The 18,130-nt window shown below is 43.3% G+C and overlaps 1 protein-coding gene across 3 annotated transcripts in view; it reads right to left on the bottom strand.

Moving 5' to 3' along the window:
• Positions 1-18,130, bottom strand: part of pde4a (phosphodiesterase 4A, cAMP-specific) — a 58,436-nt gene that overhangs the window by 8,304 nt on the left and 32,002 nt on the right. Inside the window, exons 1-6 of one of the 3 annotated variants that reach the window (XM_053851228.1) lie at positions 10,358-11,234; positions 6,169-6,354; positions 5,995-6,031; positions 5,816-5,886; positions 5,237-5,286; positions 3,802-3,914 (exon numbers count right to left, since the gene is read on the bottom strand). In XM_053851228.1, coding sequence (XP_053707203.1) covers positions 3,802-3,914; positions 5,237-5,286; positions 5,816-5,886; positions 5,995-6,031; positions 6,169-6,354; positions 10,358-10,548 — 648 coding nt within the window. In that variant the 5' untranslated portion in view covers positions 10,549-11,234. Of the gene's footprint in view, positions 1-436; positions 2,354-3,801; positions 3,915-5,236; positions 5,287-5,815; positions 5,887-5,994; positions 6,032-6,168; positions 6,355-10,357; positions 11,235-18,130 lie in introns of those variants that run through there. The other 2 variants (XM_053851227.1, XM_053851229.1) reach the window with 2 other exon arrangements.

Below are 18,130 nucleotides of genomic sequence, written 5' to 3'. Positions count from 1 at the left end.
CAAAAACCCACTGAGAACAGTGGAGCAGATGAACATGCAGTCGCTGATTTGTTTTTACTTGGAAACCGCGTCCTTCAACAGCAAGTGGCCTGGCTTTTTCAAGTGTGTTTGGAGAACAGCCTGAGGATGTGGAGTACAGAGAGGCAGAGAAGTGGGACGCAGGTGGAGGAGGGAAAAAGATACTCTGCAAACACCCTGTGTTGTGGACGGCTTCTCACAGCCTCATGAAAATGCTCTAACAAGGACAACGGTGAATGTAAATTAGATTTCTTCTGTAAGGATGATCATATTCGATTCACTATTTTGTCCCATCAGATGAACTGAGTCATGGAAACATGCGGCTGGCTTGTGATGTTATTCACAATCTCTGCACAGGTGGAGTATAAACACAAAGCACACATCCAAGATGGCCACCGCCAGGCCTCTGGAGTCCTACCTGGCCCCACCAGCCGATGAGCCAGGGCCTGGAGCAGGTCTCACAGAACAGGTCCACGAAGGGTGTCCTCCGCTCCGCCGTCGTACCACCCCCCTCCAGAACTCCCCCTGTGGCCGAGCCGAGGTCCAGCTCTGCCCCGGCCCTCCCCTGCAGCGGGCTGTAGCTGGAGGAGCGGGGCAGCCTGTAACCCCCTGGCACAGGCGAGGGGCAGGGGGATGGCGTCGGGTCAATTGCCTCCACCACACCCATGTTTCGATTTGGGTCTTTGGGTCGGTGGCACAGGCAGGAGGTGCGGTAGTGGAGAGAGGTGGGAGCACTGCAGGTGCCCCATTGGCATGAGGCCGTGGTCAGGGTGTGAGGGGAGAGGTCACAGCCTGTCACGCCAGGACACTCCAGAGTGAAGGCTGTCCCGCGTGGGGTGAGAGGAACGGGGTAGGGGGCAAGGGAAGGGGTTGCTGGGGCAGACTGTTCTTGCCTACATACAGCAACCCAAAGCAGGCCACCCAGTCAGTCCAGAGTGCGACTCCAGCCTCAGTGCGGTCCGGAGAGCTGCGGCAGACCAGGAGACCCCTGGATCTGACAGCTGTGGAGACTACATCTCAGCCCTCTAGGTGAAGAGACTGACCCAGAACTGTGGTCTCTCTCGGGCAGATAGGAGCAGGAACAGGAAAGATGGAGGGTAAAGATGAGAAAAGATGGAGGAAGGAGCTGTCTGAAGGACACAGAGAGAGGAGTGTGAGGTTGTGGAGAGATGTAACAAACGCTAGACGATGGATATGAGAGGGGAGGCGAGAGAGGTGACGAAGGTATGACACAGTGGAGGCAAAAAGATCAACAGAAACATCTGGGGAAAGGAAACAGGTGATGAGAGCGAGAGCACGTCAGGGACGTAGCGGAGGGGAGATGGAGAAGCTGGCAGGCCTGGAGCAGATGGCCATGCTGGAGAACAACACCAAAACCCAGGTCTGGAAAAACAGACTCCTTCTCTCTGCGTAGACCACCCCTCCCCCACGGTACAGATCCAGAGGCCCGGCCCGGTCCTAGCAGTGCCACACCGAACCCAGCATCACAGTCAGTCAAGCCTCCTCCTGAAAGCTCCGTCTCCTTCCCCGTGTCAGTCTCAGCCGGCCAGAACGCCAGAGTATAATCCCGCCGCTTCGGGCCGTCGTCCCTCCAGTCCTCTCTCGTCTCTTCCTTGGATGCTGTAGACAGCCCTCGCAAGCTAATCAGGCAGTGTGGCTGCAAGTGCGTGCGCGTGTGTGTGTGTGTCTGTGCTCGCCTCCGATCGCAGCCTGAGTGCGCATGTGCCACAAGACAGCATGTACGTCTGTCGAAAATATGTGTGTGAGCGAGGGTGTGAGGAAGAGCGAGAGACTGAGTGGGAATATTCATGTGTGCACCTTCATGTTGGCACGTTGCAGAGGAATTCTGTAGCAGAGCTGAGAGTGAGACAGCGTTTTCACAGCGGCCGTGGTTACCTAGGAGACTCGGCTCATTACACTGGGCCTCGCCATACACACTGAGCATCTCTCCCTCAGTCCTTTCTCCACATCTCCGCAGGAGCATTGTGAAACAGCACTATTCCCTAATAAAACAAACAAGAGGCACGCTGCTGTCCCTTTAAGGGAGAGCACTATTATAGGAGCGTTGCCTTTATTTCATTGGTTATCACCCCAACCACATGGCTCGTGGCCAGAGTGGCAGCCAATGAAAAAAAGAGAGAGAAAAAGCCTGCTCACGTTCGATAGCAACCAGGGGAACAGCAGAGGCACCAGCATCAGGACCCTTCCCCTCCATCATCAAGCCTCCCCTCCCTTTCCTGAGCCGTGGCTCACACCTCAGCAGACGGATGCAGACCTTACTGACTGACCCTCAGCTGAGCCAAAGCAGCTCGCAAATATATAATATAATATATAGTTTTAAATGACTTTTTTTTTTTAAGTAATAAAACAATCTCATGAGCCACAAGGGGTCAGATGTACTTCAGGTGAAACAGGTCAAACAACAGCTCTGTATGGCGAGAAGATTGCAGCTTTACTTTATAATGGCTATAATGTTATTTATGATTTATATTATTTAAAAATATTACTAGTTTAAAAGGTTCTAAGGTTAACTTTGAGTTTTGTTTTTGTTTTAGTTTACTTCTTTTTCCAGAGAGGCAACAAGAAGATTTTCGTATCTCATCTTCATATCACAACACAAACACTAACAAACAGAAAAAGCTTGCCACAACTAAACTATCAGAAAGATATTCCTAATCAATGATCATAACTATGATATTGTAATGGTTAGGATGTGTGTGTGCTGGAGATCTCGCGAGAGTGGTGAGGTGCCGGGTTTTTTGTTCGAGTTCCGGGTGAAAAGTTGTGCGGGCAACTTGAGTTTTGGTGCAAGAAGCAGCAGCACGTCGAATAAAAGAAGCATCTAATTCTCAGTCCCCGAATCCTCCGGACATTACAATATTAATTTAATGGACTGTAATATGAAAGGAGCTCTGCCTCTTATGAAACATTGCCAGTTTCTCAACCTTAAAACAAAACAAAACAAAACAAAATTTAATTAAATTAAATATTGTTTTTTCATGTTGTTGGTTAGATAAATGATTTGATAATCAGAAAATATTGTATAGAAAATAAATCAAAAATGCCTGTTTTTTTTTATCACAATGCTTAAATATTAACTCTTCAATAAACTAAAAAATATATATATAGAAACTGTAAACATTGCCTAACACACTGGCAGTTCCAAACAAAAAGGGGACCAACATTAATGTATGTACGTGCCTGAGAGGCTCTGGTGATGCTTAATATATCAGCAAAGAAGTTATAAACTTGCAAGGAGATAGAGTCACAGAGTCATTGCACGTCTCAAATTATGACAGGAAACGTCGCCAAAGTTGAAACAGACTCATCAAACAACATCAGATGCTGCAACTAGATTATAGTCAGAGCACAACTATTATAACACATATAGTTATACACATATAGTCACAGTCACTCCAAAGACAATACTACCTTCAAAGTTTTACAGTATCCATCTGACTTCCCAAATATTATTATAGTACTTGGTGAATGTGTTTAATCTCAGTGATTTCAAGTGCACAAAATGGATCCGAGAACAATTAACCTTCAATAAGAAAATTGTTACTGTTTTGTTTCCCTTCCCTTTGTTTTATTCTGTCACAGAAGACGATGATGAAACCACCAAAAGTTATTTGATCTACTATAAAATTCTGAATAGGGCACAGCAATCTGCAGTTTGTGGGTGTCGCCTGCATTTATCCTTCCAATATAAATCACACTTCTGCAATGATGACATCAACAGAGAGAGCGGCAGCGTGACTTTGGGTACCGACAGGTGCGTACCTTGTTGGAGGCCATCTCACTGACAGAGCGGTGTGTCTGGATGGTCTCCAGCTGGTCCAGACACCAGTCCAGCTCCTCCAGAGTCTCCCGAGCCATCTGCTGGTAGGTCTCCTCTGGGAAGGAGACACACAGATGAGATATAAATCTGCAGATCATAATTGAAAACAGAAAAAAACAAGCAAGCTATTGGATTTTAAAGTTATGTCCTGAAGTAACAAACTAAGGAAACGGTTCGGAAGGTGTGCAAGGTGCAGGACAGCTAACTATCAATGTGAGAATCTATCTTATTTTTTGTTTCAGTTTTGAACAAATTCTCTGTTATTTACTTAGTTCAGTTTTATTAGTTTTTCTTGTGAACACAATATATGTGTAAATACACCAATAAAATCGTTTGTATCTGTCTTGTGTAAGTCTTTTCATGATAATATTTGATACTGTGTCGAGTACTTAAAAAAATCTAAATGAAAAGAGTCTTTCAAACAGAAAATAAAATGAAGACTCTAAACTTTTCTGATATGAATAAAAAGTAAAAATGGAGTGGAAATTTTAGTATTTATTTTAGGGCTACATACGGAAAAAGTGTCAATAGTAACGGTGGTAATCCAGTATCTACAACCTCAACGGAGCCATTGTGAGTGGAGCGGTTGATGCGTGAACCTGCTAATATTTTACATAATCAGGCGTCACAAAAATGTGATTCAAAATGTGAATAAAATATAAAATATATAATGACAATTTAGGTAGAAATAGCAATATTTAATATTGAAGCAGAACCTCAGCTGCCTGATTTCTGTATGGGACGTCATCATAATACAAAATGCATAATACAAAAGCATACTTTTAAAGTTGACTTTTTGTTAAAAAAAAAAAAAAATTATATATATATATATATATATATATATATTTTTTAAGTTGTCATCATAATACAAAATGCATAATACAAAAGCATACTTTTAAAGTTGACTTTTTGTTAAAAAAAATATATATATATATATGTATACATATATATGTATATATATATTTTTTTTTTTTAAACAAAAAGTCAACTTTAAAAGTATGCTTTTGTATTATGCATTTTGTATTATGATGACAACTTTTAAAGTTGACTTTTTGTAAAAAAAAAAAAAAATATATATATATATATATATATATATATATATATATATATATATATATATATATATAAGTTTTTTTTTTTTTTTTTAACAAAAAGTCAACTTTAAAAGTATGCTTATTTATTAGAGTCCGGGTCAAAGGGTCAAAGTTATCACTTCACCCCCTGGTTGCTGCCCTTAAACTCGATGAAAGACACTTCCTTTCCTGTCTAGTTTGTCACCTACATTTTTTAAAACGGAAGCTTATATAATTGTGTTCATTCAGCGTGACGCTGTGTGACGCGGCTGCTCGGAGGGGTGTTAATAAGTCATGAGCCTACCAGAGAGTGTAGCTTGAGGAACAGTGGGATGGCTTGTCACTGGTGACCTCCTGTGGACAAAACACATTATTACATCACAGGCAAAGCTGCATGCTGCTGCCCCCTACTGGGTTCCAGCGCACACACACACACATAGGTAACAAAAGGACGCCCATAATTTGATGTGAGAGATAAATATTAAGTTTAAATGGAATTTGCCTGCAAGGAAAACTGGGCACATTATAGATGGGGCTGATGCGGCTGCGCTCTGCTTTATATATCATATTGATGTGGCGCTAAAAGCCTGCCAACTGCAGCCCTTTCAGCTATACAAAGAAGAATCATTTTAGTTTTATTGACCACCTCAGAGTCAGGGACACACGTGAAAGACGGCGCTCAGTTTGCAACCAGTATCAGCAGGCAGACTGGATTTGCATTTCCTTTCGTCTGATGAGCATTAAGTGACTCATTATAATGGAAGTGTTTCCCCCAACGGGAGCATGTAGGAACCGGCATGAGCAAACACACACTGAGAAATAAGCATGGACTCGTGACAAGTGCAAGTGGAGGGGAAGGGGCGTCTGACAGCATGATACTGACTTGTTGGTGGGTGTTGTGACATTGGCGAGGATGGTGAAGTTGCTTCTTACAGTTCGTAGGCTGGCCAACACCTGAGGGCATGGATGGACGGAGGAGAGGACAAGTTCATTCTTCTCATTCGCCACTGCCTGTTGGCGCTGTCACTAACTGAACGTGTTCGACAAGGAGAGGCGACAAACCTGAGCGAAAGGGGTGACGATCATGTCTTCAGCATGCCTGCAAGGGGTCCAGTGAGAGAGTTAGTGGCTATGATGGATGACATCAAGACACAGTTCAAAAATATGAATCTGTAGTTCAGATACAAAGAGGAGTGAAGAGTTCAGGGACGTGCTGATGTTTGCATGCCTGCTTACCCCTCACTGTTGACGGAGGAGTTCCGTGACATGGTTTTGGGGGACGTGTCGTAGTCGGAGTCGGAGCGGTACAGGAAGGATTCCCTGCGCTGGCTCTGGGGGAACGAAGGGTGGAGCACCAACCCAGGACTCGCCTGCGAATCCATGGGACTGCGGCCTGGCGAGGGACCATTCTCAGAATCGAAGCTGGATGACAAAACAGAAGAGAGAGAAAAGAAGAGAGTTTCAGTTTTGCTTATATCCCCACACCCAAATGTAGTTCTTCAAATCCCAAAAGTCACCCGGGATGGGACAATGTACCACTTTGACTTTACTCCCGATGGGAGATTTGATTCAATGTATATTGTGAATATACTCCTTCAATTCCCAAATTTCCCTGAAAACAATTTGAGTCATCAACATCTGGGAATAACTGAGAGCGATTGTTCCAGAAAAAAATGCAGAAATTTGGTGAATCAATGTAGTGATTGTATATACAAAGAGAATGATTCACTCTTAATAAACACTAAAGAAGTTCATGCGCAGTGATACAGTGCTTCTGTCAGAAAAAATTTGGGGTATAGTACAGCAGTCAAAATGTGAATAAAATATAAAATATATAATGACAATTTAGGTAGAAATAGCAATGTTAAATATTGAAGCGGAACCTCAGCTGCCTGATTTCCGAAGTATGTGATCTATGTTATCATAAAAAAAAGTGTGTATATATATATATATATATATATATATATATATATATATATATATATACACACACACAACCGGAAATGGATGGATAGCTCTCTCCAGGTTGGGACTGAGATCTTGCCTCACGTGGAGGAGTTTAAGTATCTCGGGGTGTTGTTCTCATGTGAGGGGATTAGGGATTTGGCGAATTGGGGCATCAGGGGCGGTATTGCAATCCCTTTGCTGCGCTGTTGTCCATAAGACAGAGCTGAGCCAGAAGGCAAAGCTCTCTATATACCGATCAACCCTCACCTACGGTCATGACCCAAAGCTCATGACCGTAGAGCAAGGTCCCGGACACAAGCGGCTGAAATGGGTTTTCTCCGAAGGGTGGCAGGCGTCTCCCTTAGAGATAGGGTGAGAAGTTTTGTCACTCGGGAGAGGCTCGGAGTAGAGCCGCTGCTTCTCCACATTGAGAGGAGTCAGTTGATGTGGTTCGGGCATCTCATCAGGATGCCCTCTGGATGGCTCTCTTTGGAGGTGTTCCAGACACGTCCAGCTGGGAGGAGGCTGAGGGGTCGACCCAGGACCAGGTGGAGAGATTTCTCTACGCTGGCCTGGTCGGAGCTGGTGGATGTCGCTCGGGATATATATATATATATATATATATATATATATATATATATCCACCGTGCGTGACTGAAGAACAGAAAATATTCATTATTTAAGAGGAGTAGGAGGAGCTTTGAGTGTTACGGATATGAAAGGTAAAAGCAAATAATAAAGAAAACGTGACCTGTATTGCAAATACACTGCAAAGAACAATGTGTTATTAGTGTGATAACAAACACAATACACAGCCAATGTAGCAGAAGGGGTTATAAAGATTCTTATTTTATCATGTGAAGAGCTCTTGACAGGAGAGTAAATGAAAACCAAATGAAGGAAGTGAGACAGGGAAACTGCTAGGATGACACATCAGTAACAAAGTCATGGTGTACACTGCAAAAAAAAAAAAAAAGCGAGCCAGATAAACTTTGTTTTGCTTTGTTGTCCCAGACTGTCACAAAAAGTGAAGTGAAACTCAAATGGATTTTGAGGTTAAAAGACCTTTAGCTGGTTATCAACGCTCATCTTCATCACCTGCAGACACAACACCGATTCAAAAGATCATCTATTGTTTACACCGCTTCATAGTTCTAGGCATCAAAATGGACCGTTTTGCCCTTCTACTTTTGAGTCCAAGGAATATTTAGGGAGAAAAACAACAACCTCGAGGACTAGATTAGTATTCATATTTAGTCGTCTCACATCTGAGTTGGTGAGTGTCAGACACCGACTTGAAGAGAGAAAATACAGATGATATAAGAAGATGCAAATGCTTGTTTCATAGATGGTAATAAAGTAGCTTTAAAATAAAACAGATTAGTTTTTTACAAAGTATAATCTACAACAAATCACAGTGGGTGTTTTATCGAAGGCTATTAGTGGAGTTTTCTGCTTCATTCAGAAACTATTTGCAGGATCAACAACTGTGATTTATCACAGCTGTTTGTACTGAATATCAATGAATGAGATCCTTGTTTCTGGGCAAGTTTTCAGAAAGGTTCCAACACTTTGTTCCATTAGTCAAAGCAGTGTAGGATGCAGTAAGCGTGTGCCCCACTAATACTGTTTCAACAGCCTGACAGAAGTGGAAGAATATGTCAGCCATTTTCTTCATGAAAATTCAATATTTCTCATACGCTTTTCATATGGATAGATAGATAGATAGATAGATAGACAGACAGACAGACAGACAGACAGACAGACAGACAGACAGATAGATAGATAGATAGATAGATAGATAGATAGACAGACAGACAGACAGACAGACAGATAGATAGATAGATAGATAGACAGACAGACAGACAGACAGACAGACAGACAGACAGACAGACAGACAGACAGACAGATAGATAGACAGACAGACAGACAGACAGACAGATAGATAGATAGACAGACAGACAGACAGACAGATAGACAGACTGACAGACAGACAGACAGATCGATAGATAGATAGATAGATAGATAGATAGATAGATAGATAGATAGATAGCCATAGTTAAGGCTGCAGTTTTCCTGCTCAGGTTTGTTTGCTGTGGCTGACGGATGTAAAAACATATTGCGGTGGATCTACAGCATCTATTTTTAATGGCTCCAACTTGTTCGCGTCAACACAGCTGTGCACCGTTTTCAGCCGGAGCTTGATGGTTAACAAATTTGGAGGGTTTTAAATCCGCCAATTACGAGCCTTCCCTCTTCCCCTCCCCCCAGAAGGCTTTAAGAAGTGGCTACAGATCAAATTATCATTAACTCAACTTTTCGCCGTGATGAGAAGCACGTCAAATTGTCTGCCAGGGGGGAACCCTCCGCAAGCTGTGTCTGCTAATCCCTGATTTGTGTTTGTGTGTGTGTGTTTTCCCTCTCGCTGAAAAAAAAAAAAGTATAATTACGATGAAGCTTCTGTATTCTGGATGCGGCAGGTCCCAAAAAGCTAATCCATCCGATGAAGTTGTTCGAGTGTGTGCATGGAAGAGTTACTCAAGACCTCTTCAGAGAATAGTATCAGAGTGAGGATCCACTTGTGCTTGTATGGTTCACTGAGGCTGCAGGCACATTTGCTTAGTTCATGTCAAACTTATCATCTATCAGATATTTTCTGTTAGTTAAAATGTGTCTTTTGAGCTAGCCACATCGATAGATAGATAGATAGATAGATAGATAGATAGATAGATAGATAGATAGATAGATAGGTAGATAGATGGACGGACGGACGGACGGACGGACGGACAGACAGACAGACAGACAGACAGACAGACAGACAGACAGACAGACAGATAGATAGATAGATAGATAGATAGATAGATGGATGGACGGACGGACGGACGGACGGACGGACGGACGGATGGACAGACGGACAGACAGACAGACAGACAGACAGACAGATAGATAGATAGATAGATAGATAGATAGATAGATAGATGGACGGACGGACGGACGGACGGATGGACAGACAGACAGACAGACAGATAGATAGATAGATAGATAGACGGACGGACGGACAGACAGACAGGCAGACAGACAGACAGACAGATAGATAGATAGATAGATAGATAGATAGATAGATAGATAGATAGATAGATAGATAGATAGATAGATAGATAGATAGATATGCACGGCACAATACTCAACACACGAACACAAAAATCAAATGTGAAGCTTTTCAGCTGCTGTTATGTCACTGAAACAGCAGTGTCTCAACACTTTGCTATAACAGGAAATGATCTTTAGACTCAGCGGTTTGTCGCTTCAGATTTAAAGATAATAGTTCTGAGGAAGATCAAACCCACAAGTTGCGTACGTCAAAAACCAAGACAGCTTGGACTGTGGTGCAAATGCATGTACTGGTAAAGAAAGTTTCAGATTATGACTCCTCGCTGTGGTGTTTTTCCCTATTTGATCGGTGGGTTGTGTTTATTACCTGGTGCTACAGAGGGCAGAGCGTCCATGCTCTTGAATGCTCCTGTTGAGTTTGAGACGGCGGAACAGAGCCGAGCTCCAGTACGCACGAGGCTGATCGACCGGTGACACAGGTGAGGTGAGCGAGGGGGGCAGGGGACTCTCCGGGCTCACCGACAACGTCAGCTGTCGCGTCAGCTTCCTCTGAGTCATCGTCAGTTCTGGTTGACTGGTTCAGGAGAACTCCCTCAGCCTCCACTCGAAATTGGCTGTCTGGCTGCGCACGGCTGTCTCCCACCTACGCAGGCTCCCCCTCCTTTAATGTACCACGCACGTCTCCTGTGACAGAGTCTGAAGCACCTGCCGTACGTGACGCAAACGCCGCTCGATCCAAAATGCAAAAGCACGGCAAGGTTCTGCTTCCCGACGTGCATCAACATGCATATCCTGTCCTCTGATCCTCTGGCCACGGAAGCTTTAAATCCACTTTTCTCTCCTTTGACTTCCTCGATGCGCCGCTGGGTTTCTGAAGGTTTCTTTAATCCTCGTCTTGTTTGCGTGGAGCTCCGAGCCAGGCCCCACAAAGAGGAGCTCCTCTGATAGTTCTCGTCCAGAACCGGATCCTTGCAGGTCTCACAACACGCGAGGCCCGGGACACAAGCGTAGCGCCGGTAATAACGTCTTCATTTTCTCATTAGCTAACCTTTTCGCCCTTCACGTCAATGATCTTGCCACTTTTTATCTTCTCCGGTCCACCTCCTCACAGCGAGCATGTGCTCTCCTTATCTCTCTGCTCACAGTTCATCTGCAGCAACAGGAAAGCTGATGGGTAGAAGCAACCGACCACAGGCGGTAAAAAAAAAGAGCAAGCTTGTGAAGTGAAGATTGGACGTGAAGATTGAGCCCAGCCAGTGTGAGAGACCCCACAGAAAGAGTCACGGGGAAGTGACTAGAGTCTGTGTAAATGTTTACATGTTCCACCCGAGTGCAGACAAGGTTTGGACCCACAACAGTTTGTGTTTTGACACCAACAGCCTTGCTCACCAACCGTATTTTACGTGGCCTTTAGATGAGACAGTGCTGGTAAAATGCTCTCTATCGGCAACAATTAGACCATGAAATAGCTTGTTCCAGCGAGTAGCGTCCAGTCAACCACATCTAATGCACTGATGACTTCCAAGATAGAGAAATTAAAAGGCCTGAGGAAGCTTCCGCTCGCAGCACACGCCATCACCTTAAACTGCAGAGGCATTGAGTTGCAAAATATTGCACTTGTGTGGACAAACACGGGGCCAATGCTCTTTGCTTGGACAGAAATGGGTGGAAGGAGAAGAGGTTGGTGGATGAAGGCGTGACTAGGGAGTGAAAACACTGTTATTTAGTCATATTTTGCAGACAGTTTAGTGTTTCAGAAGATGCTGTGTACTTTTGAAAGATAAAAGATTGAAAGCGCTGAAATTCTACTTTGGCTTTGTGGATGAGGTGAGGATACTCCCTAGTGGTACTCTTTTTTTCCATTCTTAAATTGTTGTGAAAAAAAGTTGCAGTTCCACCCAAAACGTTTTTGCTGGCGACTTTCAATGTTTAAAATACTGGGGTCCTGAAATAGTGGGTTCCTGGCTAAAGGGCGACACCTGGAGGCCTATTGTCAGCTACTTGGCAAAGCACAACCCACGAATGCCGCTTAAACTCGCTTCATTTTCTTCTTAAATGAGAAGGAAAATGAAAATCTTTCATGTTCTCACCGCTTCACAGGCTATTAATTGTGAGAGTCGATTGTGCTTCTGCTTGAACAAGTGGAAAATGCCCTCCTGTGTTCAGGCAACACAGCTAACCTTTCGTCAGTGTTTAGAATACAGATTCTGAAGTCGTGAGCGTCTGCGCCGCCACAACCTGTATTTAGTTTCTTCGCAGCTTTCGGATATAAAGCGGAAACAGTGTCAATGTTTGCACGTCACAATCGGGTCAGGTGTTATGCATAAATGGGCGTGCAAACATGCTAGTATCTGTGTTTACTCCTGTTTTTTTTTTGCTTCCTGGAGAACCTGCTGCATGAATTCTCCTGCACCTTTCAGCGGGCGGCTTAAATCTGGAGCACAGAAGAACGCTGAAGATAAAGTGCCCTGTCAAGCTTCTTTTCCTTCCACACCTGGTAGTTCACTCTTTCTTCTCAGTCTTGCAATTCTTTTCCTGAAAAAAAAAAAAAAATCTCTCTATGGAGGCTGTAGACTGGAGCTCGTCTAGGAAAGTCTGTCTGAAAAGGCTTCACATTTTAAGCATGTTTGAGCAGCGTCACTCACTGGCAGACTGAAAAACATCTCTGTGGATGACAGCTACTATTGTAATATCTACAGAGCCGACGAAAATGATTGAATTTCTCAGTTAAACACAGAGCCCCTGCACAATAACAGCCTCTCAAAGTGACTCATGCACACACTCGTAGACTGACAGGGAAAGGACACACCCCCACGCTGCGACTAAATACACAGATTTAACTTGTTATCTGAAAGATAGATCTGATCATGAGGCAGCTGTCTTGTTTCACTGCGTGGAAACAGCATCGCCGAGGTGCACTGCTGCAGACAAATACGTGACGAAGCAGAGATTTGCCAGAGAATGGGGGGGATCTGTTCCAGTCCAGTGACTCCCACTGAAGACAGATTTGGATCAGGACCGAGAGCGAACACAGCCACCAGTTTTTCAGCTGGTTCGATGACACAACGTCATGATCGTCTCTCAAAACATCAGCGATCTGAAACGGCATTGTCTTTGTGAATAACCTGTTGGTTCGAATCGTCACGCTGCTCAGAAGGAGTAACAATTGCATCTTAACTTCATCCCATTTTGTCTCACGGTTCCTAAATTGATCGATCATGAATGAGACAATTTTCAACTCAATATTTGATACAAATATTTTACAATAACAGTAGTAGAAGTCATACTGGATGTTAATTTCACTTCCACATCAAACATACAACAAAAAGGAGCAGAGAGAAGAATATAAAACAACAAGCAGGAAACCATAGAATACAGGTGAAGAAGCTATAAAACAGAAACTCATTCACGTAAGGGGCCAAACTCCGTCCACTCATTGGGTGGTCAGTAGCTGAGAGGGGAACAAGGTCCAAACAGAATATGTCGTCCAAACTCACTAAATGACCTTCCGTCTGTAGCTATTTTTCTTTTTCCTCATTCATTTACATTTGAAAACATTTCAAATCTCCCCCCGTTGGTGGGTAAACAACGCATCTATTTTTGTAGCAGCCCTAGTTTACTATTGAACTGCTGCATAAAATGACTTGGTGGTCCAGATTTGGCCCCCAGGCCTTGGGTTTGACACTAGTGACTTGTATTTCCTCTCTCATCTGTGAGTCACATTTGGCATGCTGACATTCATGACATGATTCACACACATACTGATGCAATGTGGTGCAATAATTGCTTACAAAAGTGTGGAAACATTCCACCCCGAGCGCTGACTTTTGCAAAGCTCTCCACTCAATGATGGGCTGGAAAGGCTTCATGAAACAGCGTCCTCATTTTCAGAGCCCACTAGGTGGCACTCTCTGCTCTAAAATCTTTGGATTTGAACAACCATTTCAGAGAAGCGCCATCTCCTGGGCTCTGAAAATAAGGACACTGTTTCATGAAGGCTCATCTGTCCATCACTTGTTAATTGAAATATCATTATTATTTATTCATTTTTATTTTATTTTATGTTTATTTAATATTATTATTGTGTTTTTTTTATCATTACTGCACCTTATTCCAAAGCACTTTCCTAGTTGGTGGGATCCTCTCTGACCATGGCAATAAAGCTGATTCTGATTCTGTTCCTGAACAGTTGAGCAAGAAAATTGTCTGGTGCTGAAGCTCTGATCTTAACAGCGATGAATTATTTTGTAGAAATGATTCATGCATCCAGATGGCAGTACGAAACAAGACAAAATGTAATCATCTGTTCCTCACCCCAAATGTAATTGTGACCTGTTCATCCGTTTTTAACAAACATAACTAGCAGCCACCAGTTTGAAGAACTGAAATATCCTAAAAAAAAAAACCCTGATTAACCTAAGAACCTAAAGGTTAATGTCACTATATTTTAAAATATTGATAAATAAAATGAATTTTAATGTATTTTCGTCTCTAAAAAACATTAGATATTGACTTTTTAAAATTTTATTTGCCAAAAATCAAACCTGTGGAGTGCAAAATGACTGATTCTTAGGTGATTTTAGACAAATTTAACCAGACTGCCATGAGAAACACAATCCTCATAAGCATTCTATTAGCATTTTAACACCACAACAGACGAACCTGTCGTGACAACACAGCTCATTTAATCTGGCGTGATGGAGAGACGAGGTCATCCAAACGGGAAGCTCATTTCTATCAAGCGCAGTCGCCGTGAAACATGATATTGAATCGCTATTTTGGTGGCGATGCATCATGGCTGTTATTAAATCAACGGCACGTATCTGCAGCCAGAGGACTCTCAGCATGAAGGATGAGCAGAAGGAACTGCACATGTTGTCATGCCTGCACTTTATTGTCTGTTCCTATTTCTATTTTTCTCTCATGCTTTTATTTTGTTACCTCCGGTTGCCTTTGTTCCCTGTTCCTGCTTTGTCTCCAGCTTCACTGGCAACACAGCTGGCATTAATCTCCTCATCACTCCTCTTGGATATAAGAACCTGTCAACGTCAGTCCTGTTTGCCAAATTGTTGCTTCTTGCTTTGTCAAGGTAAAACTCTTTCAAGACTCCCGTGTGTTCGCTTCACTCCCTGACCTTTTCCAGATTTTTTCTCCGTGCTGAATTCCTATTCTGTCGCCGCCTTTTGTTCTTCCTTGCTACTCCAGTGTTTACTTCCCTACTCTCAATTCAGTCCGCCTGTGAGCTGTTTATCCAAGCCTCACTTTTTAGTTATAGATCCGTTAGTTTACCCCTCGTGTGCGCGAGTATGATTAGCCGCCGCCACGTTGAGCTTAACTCCGGGTGTGTGTTTTCTGTTCTCCCATTTATATAGTAGGTCGTTGATTCTAATCCGCCTCTCTTGTTTTCCAGATTCGCCCCGTTCCCTGTGTGTTGTTCCCGGTCCACGTTTTGGTTCCCGGCATCCTTAGTTTCTAGTTATTTGTCTGTCTGTATATATTTGTTCGTCCCAACGAATAAGTCTTTATAATTTAACCTCGTCTCCCGTGCCTTCTGCCGACACTTCCGCTCGTGCACTCGAGTCCATCATCCAGAATTATGACACATGTGAAGCAACAAAAGCGGGAGATTCATTCGGTGTCACTAACGCAGCAGGCTTCAAAGCGCCGGCGAGTCAATACTGAGATTAGTTTAATTAAACCTATAAGTCCGGATGAGAGTGAAGCGGGGAGCTACATACGTCGGCGCCGCTGACCCTCACTCGCCATCGATTATTCATTAACAATCCTCATCATGGAGGCGCCGGGATGCTGCCGCATCAGCACTTTCCCAACACAGTCTGCTGGCTGTCTGCTCTCTTTGCCATCACGCGGCTCCTAATCTCCGCTCTCAGAGGGGATCACCGACCCCTTATTCATTTAAGCTACTTAAAACAGACACGCTACAACTTGAGCAGACAATATATCCCCATATACACCATTTGTCATTCTTTACAGTCCACTGAGTTAATGATTCACACACACACAATGTCCGAACTCTCAGCCTCAGATTATGACAGTTATTTCCTTCCCTCGCTTCTACCACGCGAGCACAGATGCTTATTTCCACGTGTAATTTCACCCCCCACCTCCGAAACACTCTCACATCCCACCGCCTATTTAGCACCTGGCTTATTGCTACCAGTGAGGGGGCGGGTGTGAAGGGAGCCCAGGGAGAGAAGGGGCTCTGCCGAATTGGGAAAGGGCAAGGTAGCCTGACCATCGCAGCTGCACTGCTCGATTGAGGGTTTTCGCCGAGCTTCCCTCTCGGGCAGGACCCCAGCTTTCCAGGCCACATGCCCGTAACTGACACATCTCAGATGACACGTCCAGAACAAGGCTTGTCGTCTCTGCCTGCCTCAGCGGAGCTTCTCTGGCGGTAACAAGGGACAGGGGAAGAAGGCAGAGGCACTCTTCCATTTTAATGTCAACACTTACAGTGGGACAAACAAGTGACAGCCGTGCCGAGGGGGCAGGGTCTGGCATGGTGCCACAGCGGCATCCTGCCAGGGCAACTACAAACCAGTGCTGCAGTCAACTATAGTTCGGTCAGCAACTCAAACTATATTTTCAATGTTGTTTGACACCTTTGCTATGCAATAAATTTACAATCAAGTCAATGTTTTCCTTTTATGGTGCCATCCATTTGAGTTTTATCTGTCACCCTGACTTTGAAAAAATTCTCATTGAAAAAAAAAACTGATTGCTTTCTTATATGTTCTGATTTATTCTCATATTTATTTATTAATTTAATGTGATCCTTGACATTGGTCTGTCTCCCTATTAGCAAAATAACTTATTACATATAATAATAGGACCAGGAACAGACTATTAATATTTGGCTGCGCTCTGGATGGCCATCTGGATACACAAACCTTTTGAAGGGTTCCTTGCTGTTTATGTAGAGGGTCTTTTGGTCACTGGAAGTGAAATCCCTGGGGCCGATTAAAAGTAAATAAATAATGCAATGCTGTTTTTGTTTTTCCAAAAATAAATAAACAGACAATTGGTACTGTAAGACAGAAAAGTTTCGTTTCCTTAGACCAGACGTGATGATGACGTGTGATGAAGTAAGAGCGTCTCAATAGCGCCAACTGCTGGACTATTACCTCATTTTACAGTGAAAGAAAGAAGAAATGACTTGTGCCCACATAGTTTCAGAGACAGCAAACAAGGGCAAGACATCCATAGACCTATTTTCACAGGAAAGTGGATTCCAAAGTGGGTTTTTAGCAAGAATCATGAGAAAAATATGAGGTGAAACTGGCGTCTTCAAACACAATCACTTGCACATGTGCCAGCAACTGTCGGTTTGCCAGGCAATGCGCCCTCATTCAGTGCGTCTGATCTCCTTCATGCCCTCAATGTCAACTTGTAGACTTCCTCGTCTCATGTTGACGCAGACCATGTTGACACACAGCTGTTGAAATGGAGTCCAATGTTCCTCCTCCCAACTGACCTGTGCATCACTCAGGGGTGCAAAAGTCGGCTTGAAAATAGTCACGCTAGCAGTGAGAATGTGTTGCGTCTGATGTGTTCTCATTTTACAAATCCTCATATCTTGTCCCAGAAAAATCGGAAAACAACCTGTTTTTCTGTTTCAGTAATTCAGTAATTTTATTTTTGCTTTTCATAGTAAAAACCCACCCATTTTTAGAACCCGATTATCCATTTTTGCTTGTAAAAGCAGGAAATGACTATATATTTCTTAAGTTTTTTTTAAACAAGCATTCAGGAAACAACTCAATTTCAACTTTTAAGTTTTTTTTTGTCTCACTGTATGTGTTGTACAAGGAATTCATGTAATGCATCTGCTCCCTGCAGTCCGGTTGTTTTTTTAAATTCTGAAATCAAACTGAGAACAATATATTGACCATCGTTTCATAAATGAACTGTGAAATGAAATCACATGACGCAGGTGGAAATGACAATATTTATGTTATTAAATCATGTCTCGGCTTGAGTTTCGAGTTTGAGTTGAATCCGAGTCGGCATGAACTTCATGACCTTAAAGTTGCTGATAAAAAGATAAAAAAGAAATCCCTCTTATAATCCTGGAATGACTATCAAAATGCCCGAACTGATCACAGTGGGAGAGACGTCA

The sequence above is a fragment of the Synchiropus splendidus genome, chromosome 19, assembly GCF_027744825.2.
Source record: "Synchiropus splendidus isolate RoL2022-P1 chromosome 19, RoL_Sspl_1.0, whole genome shotgun sequence".
NCBI classification, from domain to species: Eukaryota; Metazoa; Chordata; class Actinopteri; order Syngnathiformes; family Callionymidae; genus Synchiropus; species Synchiropus splendidus.
The sequence above is the reverse complement of the archived record's forward strand: the minus strand, read 5'-3'. Positions and strand labels throughout refer to the sequence as shown.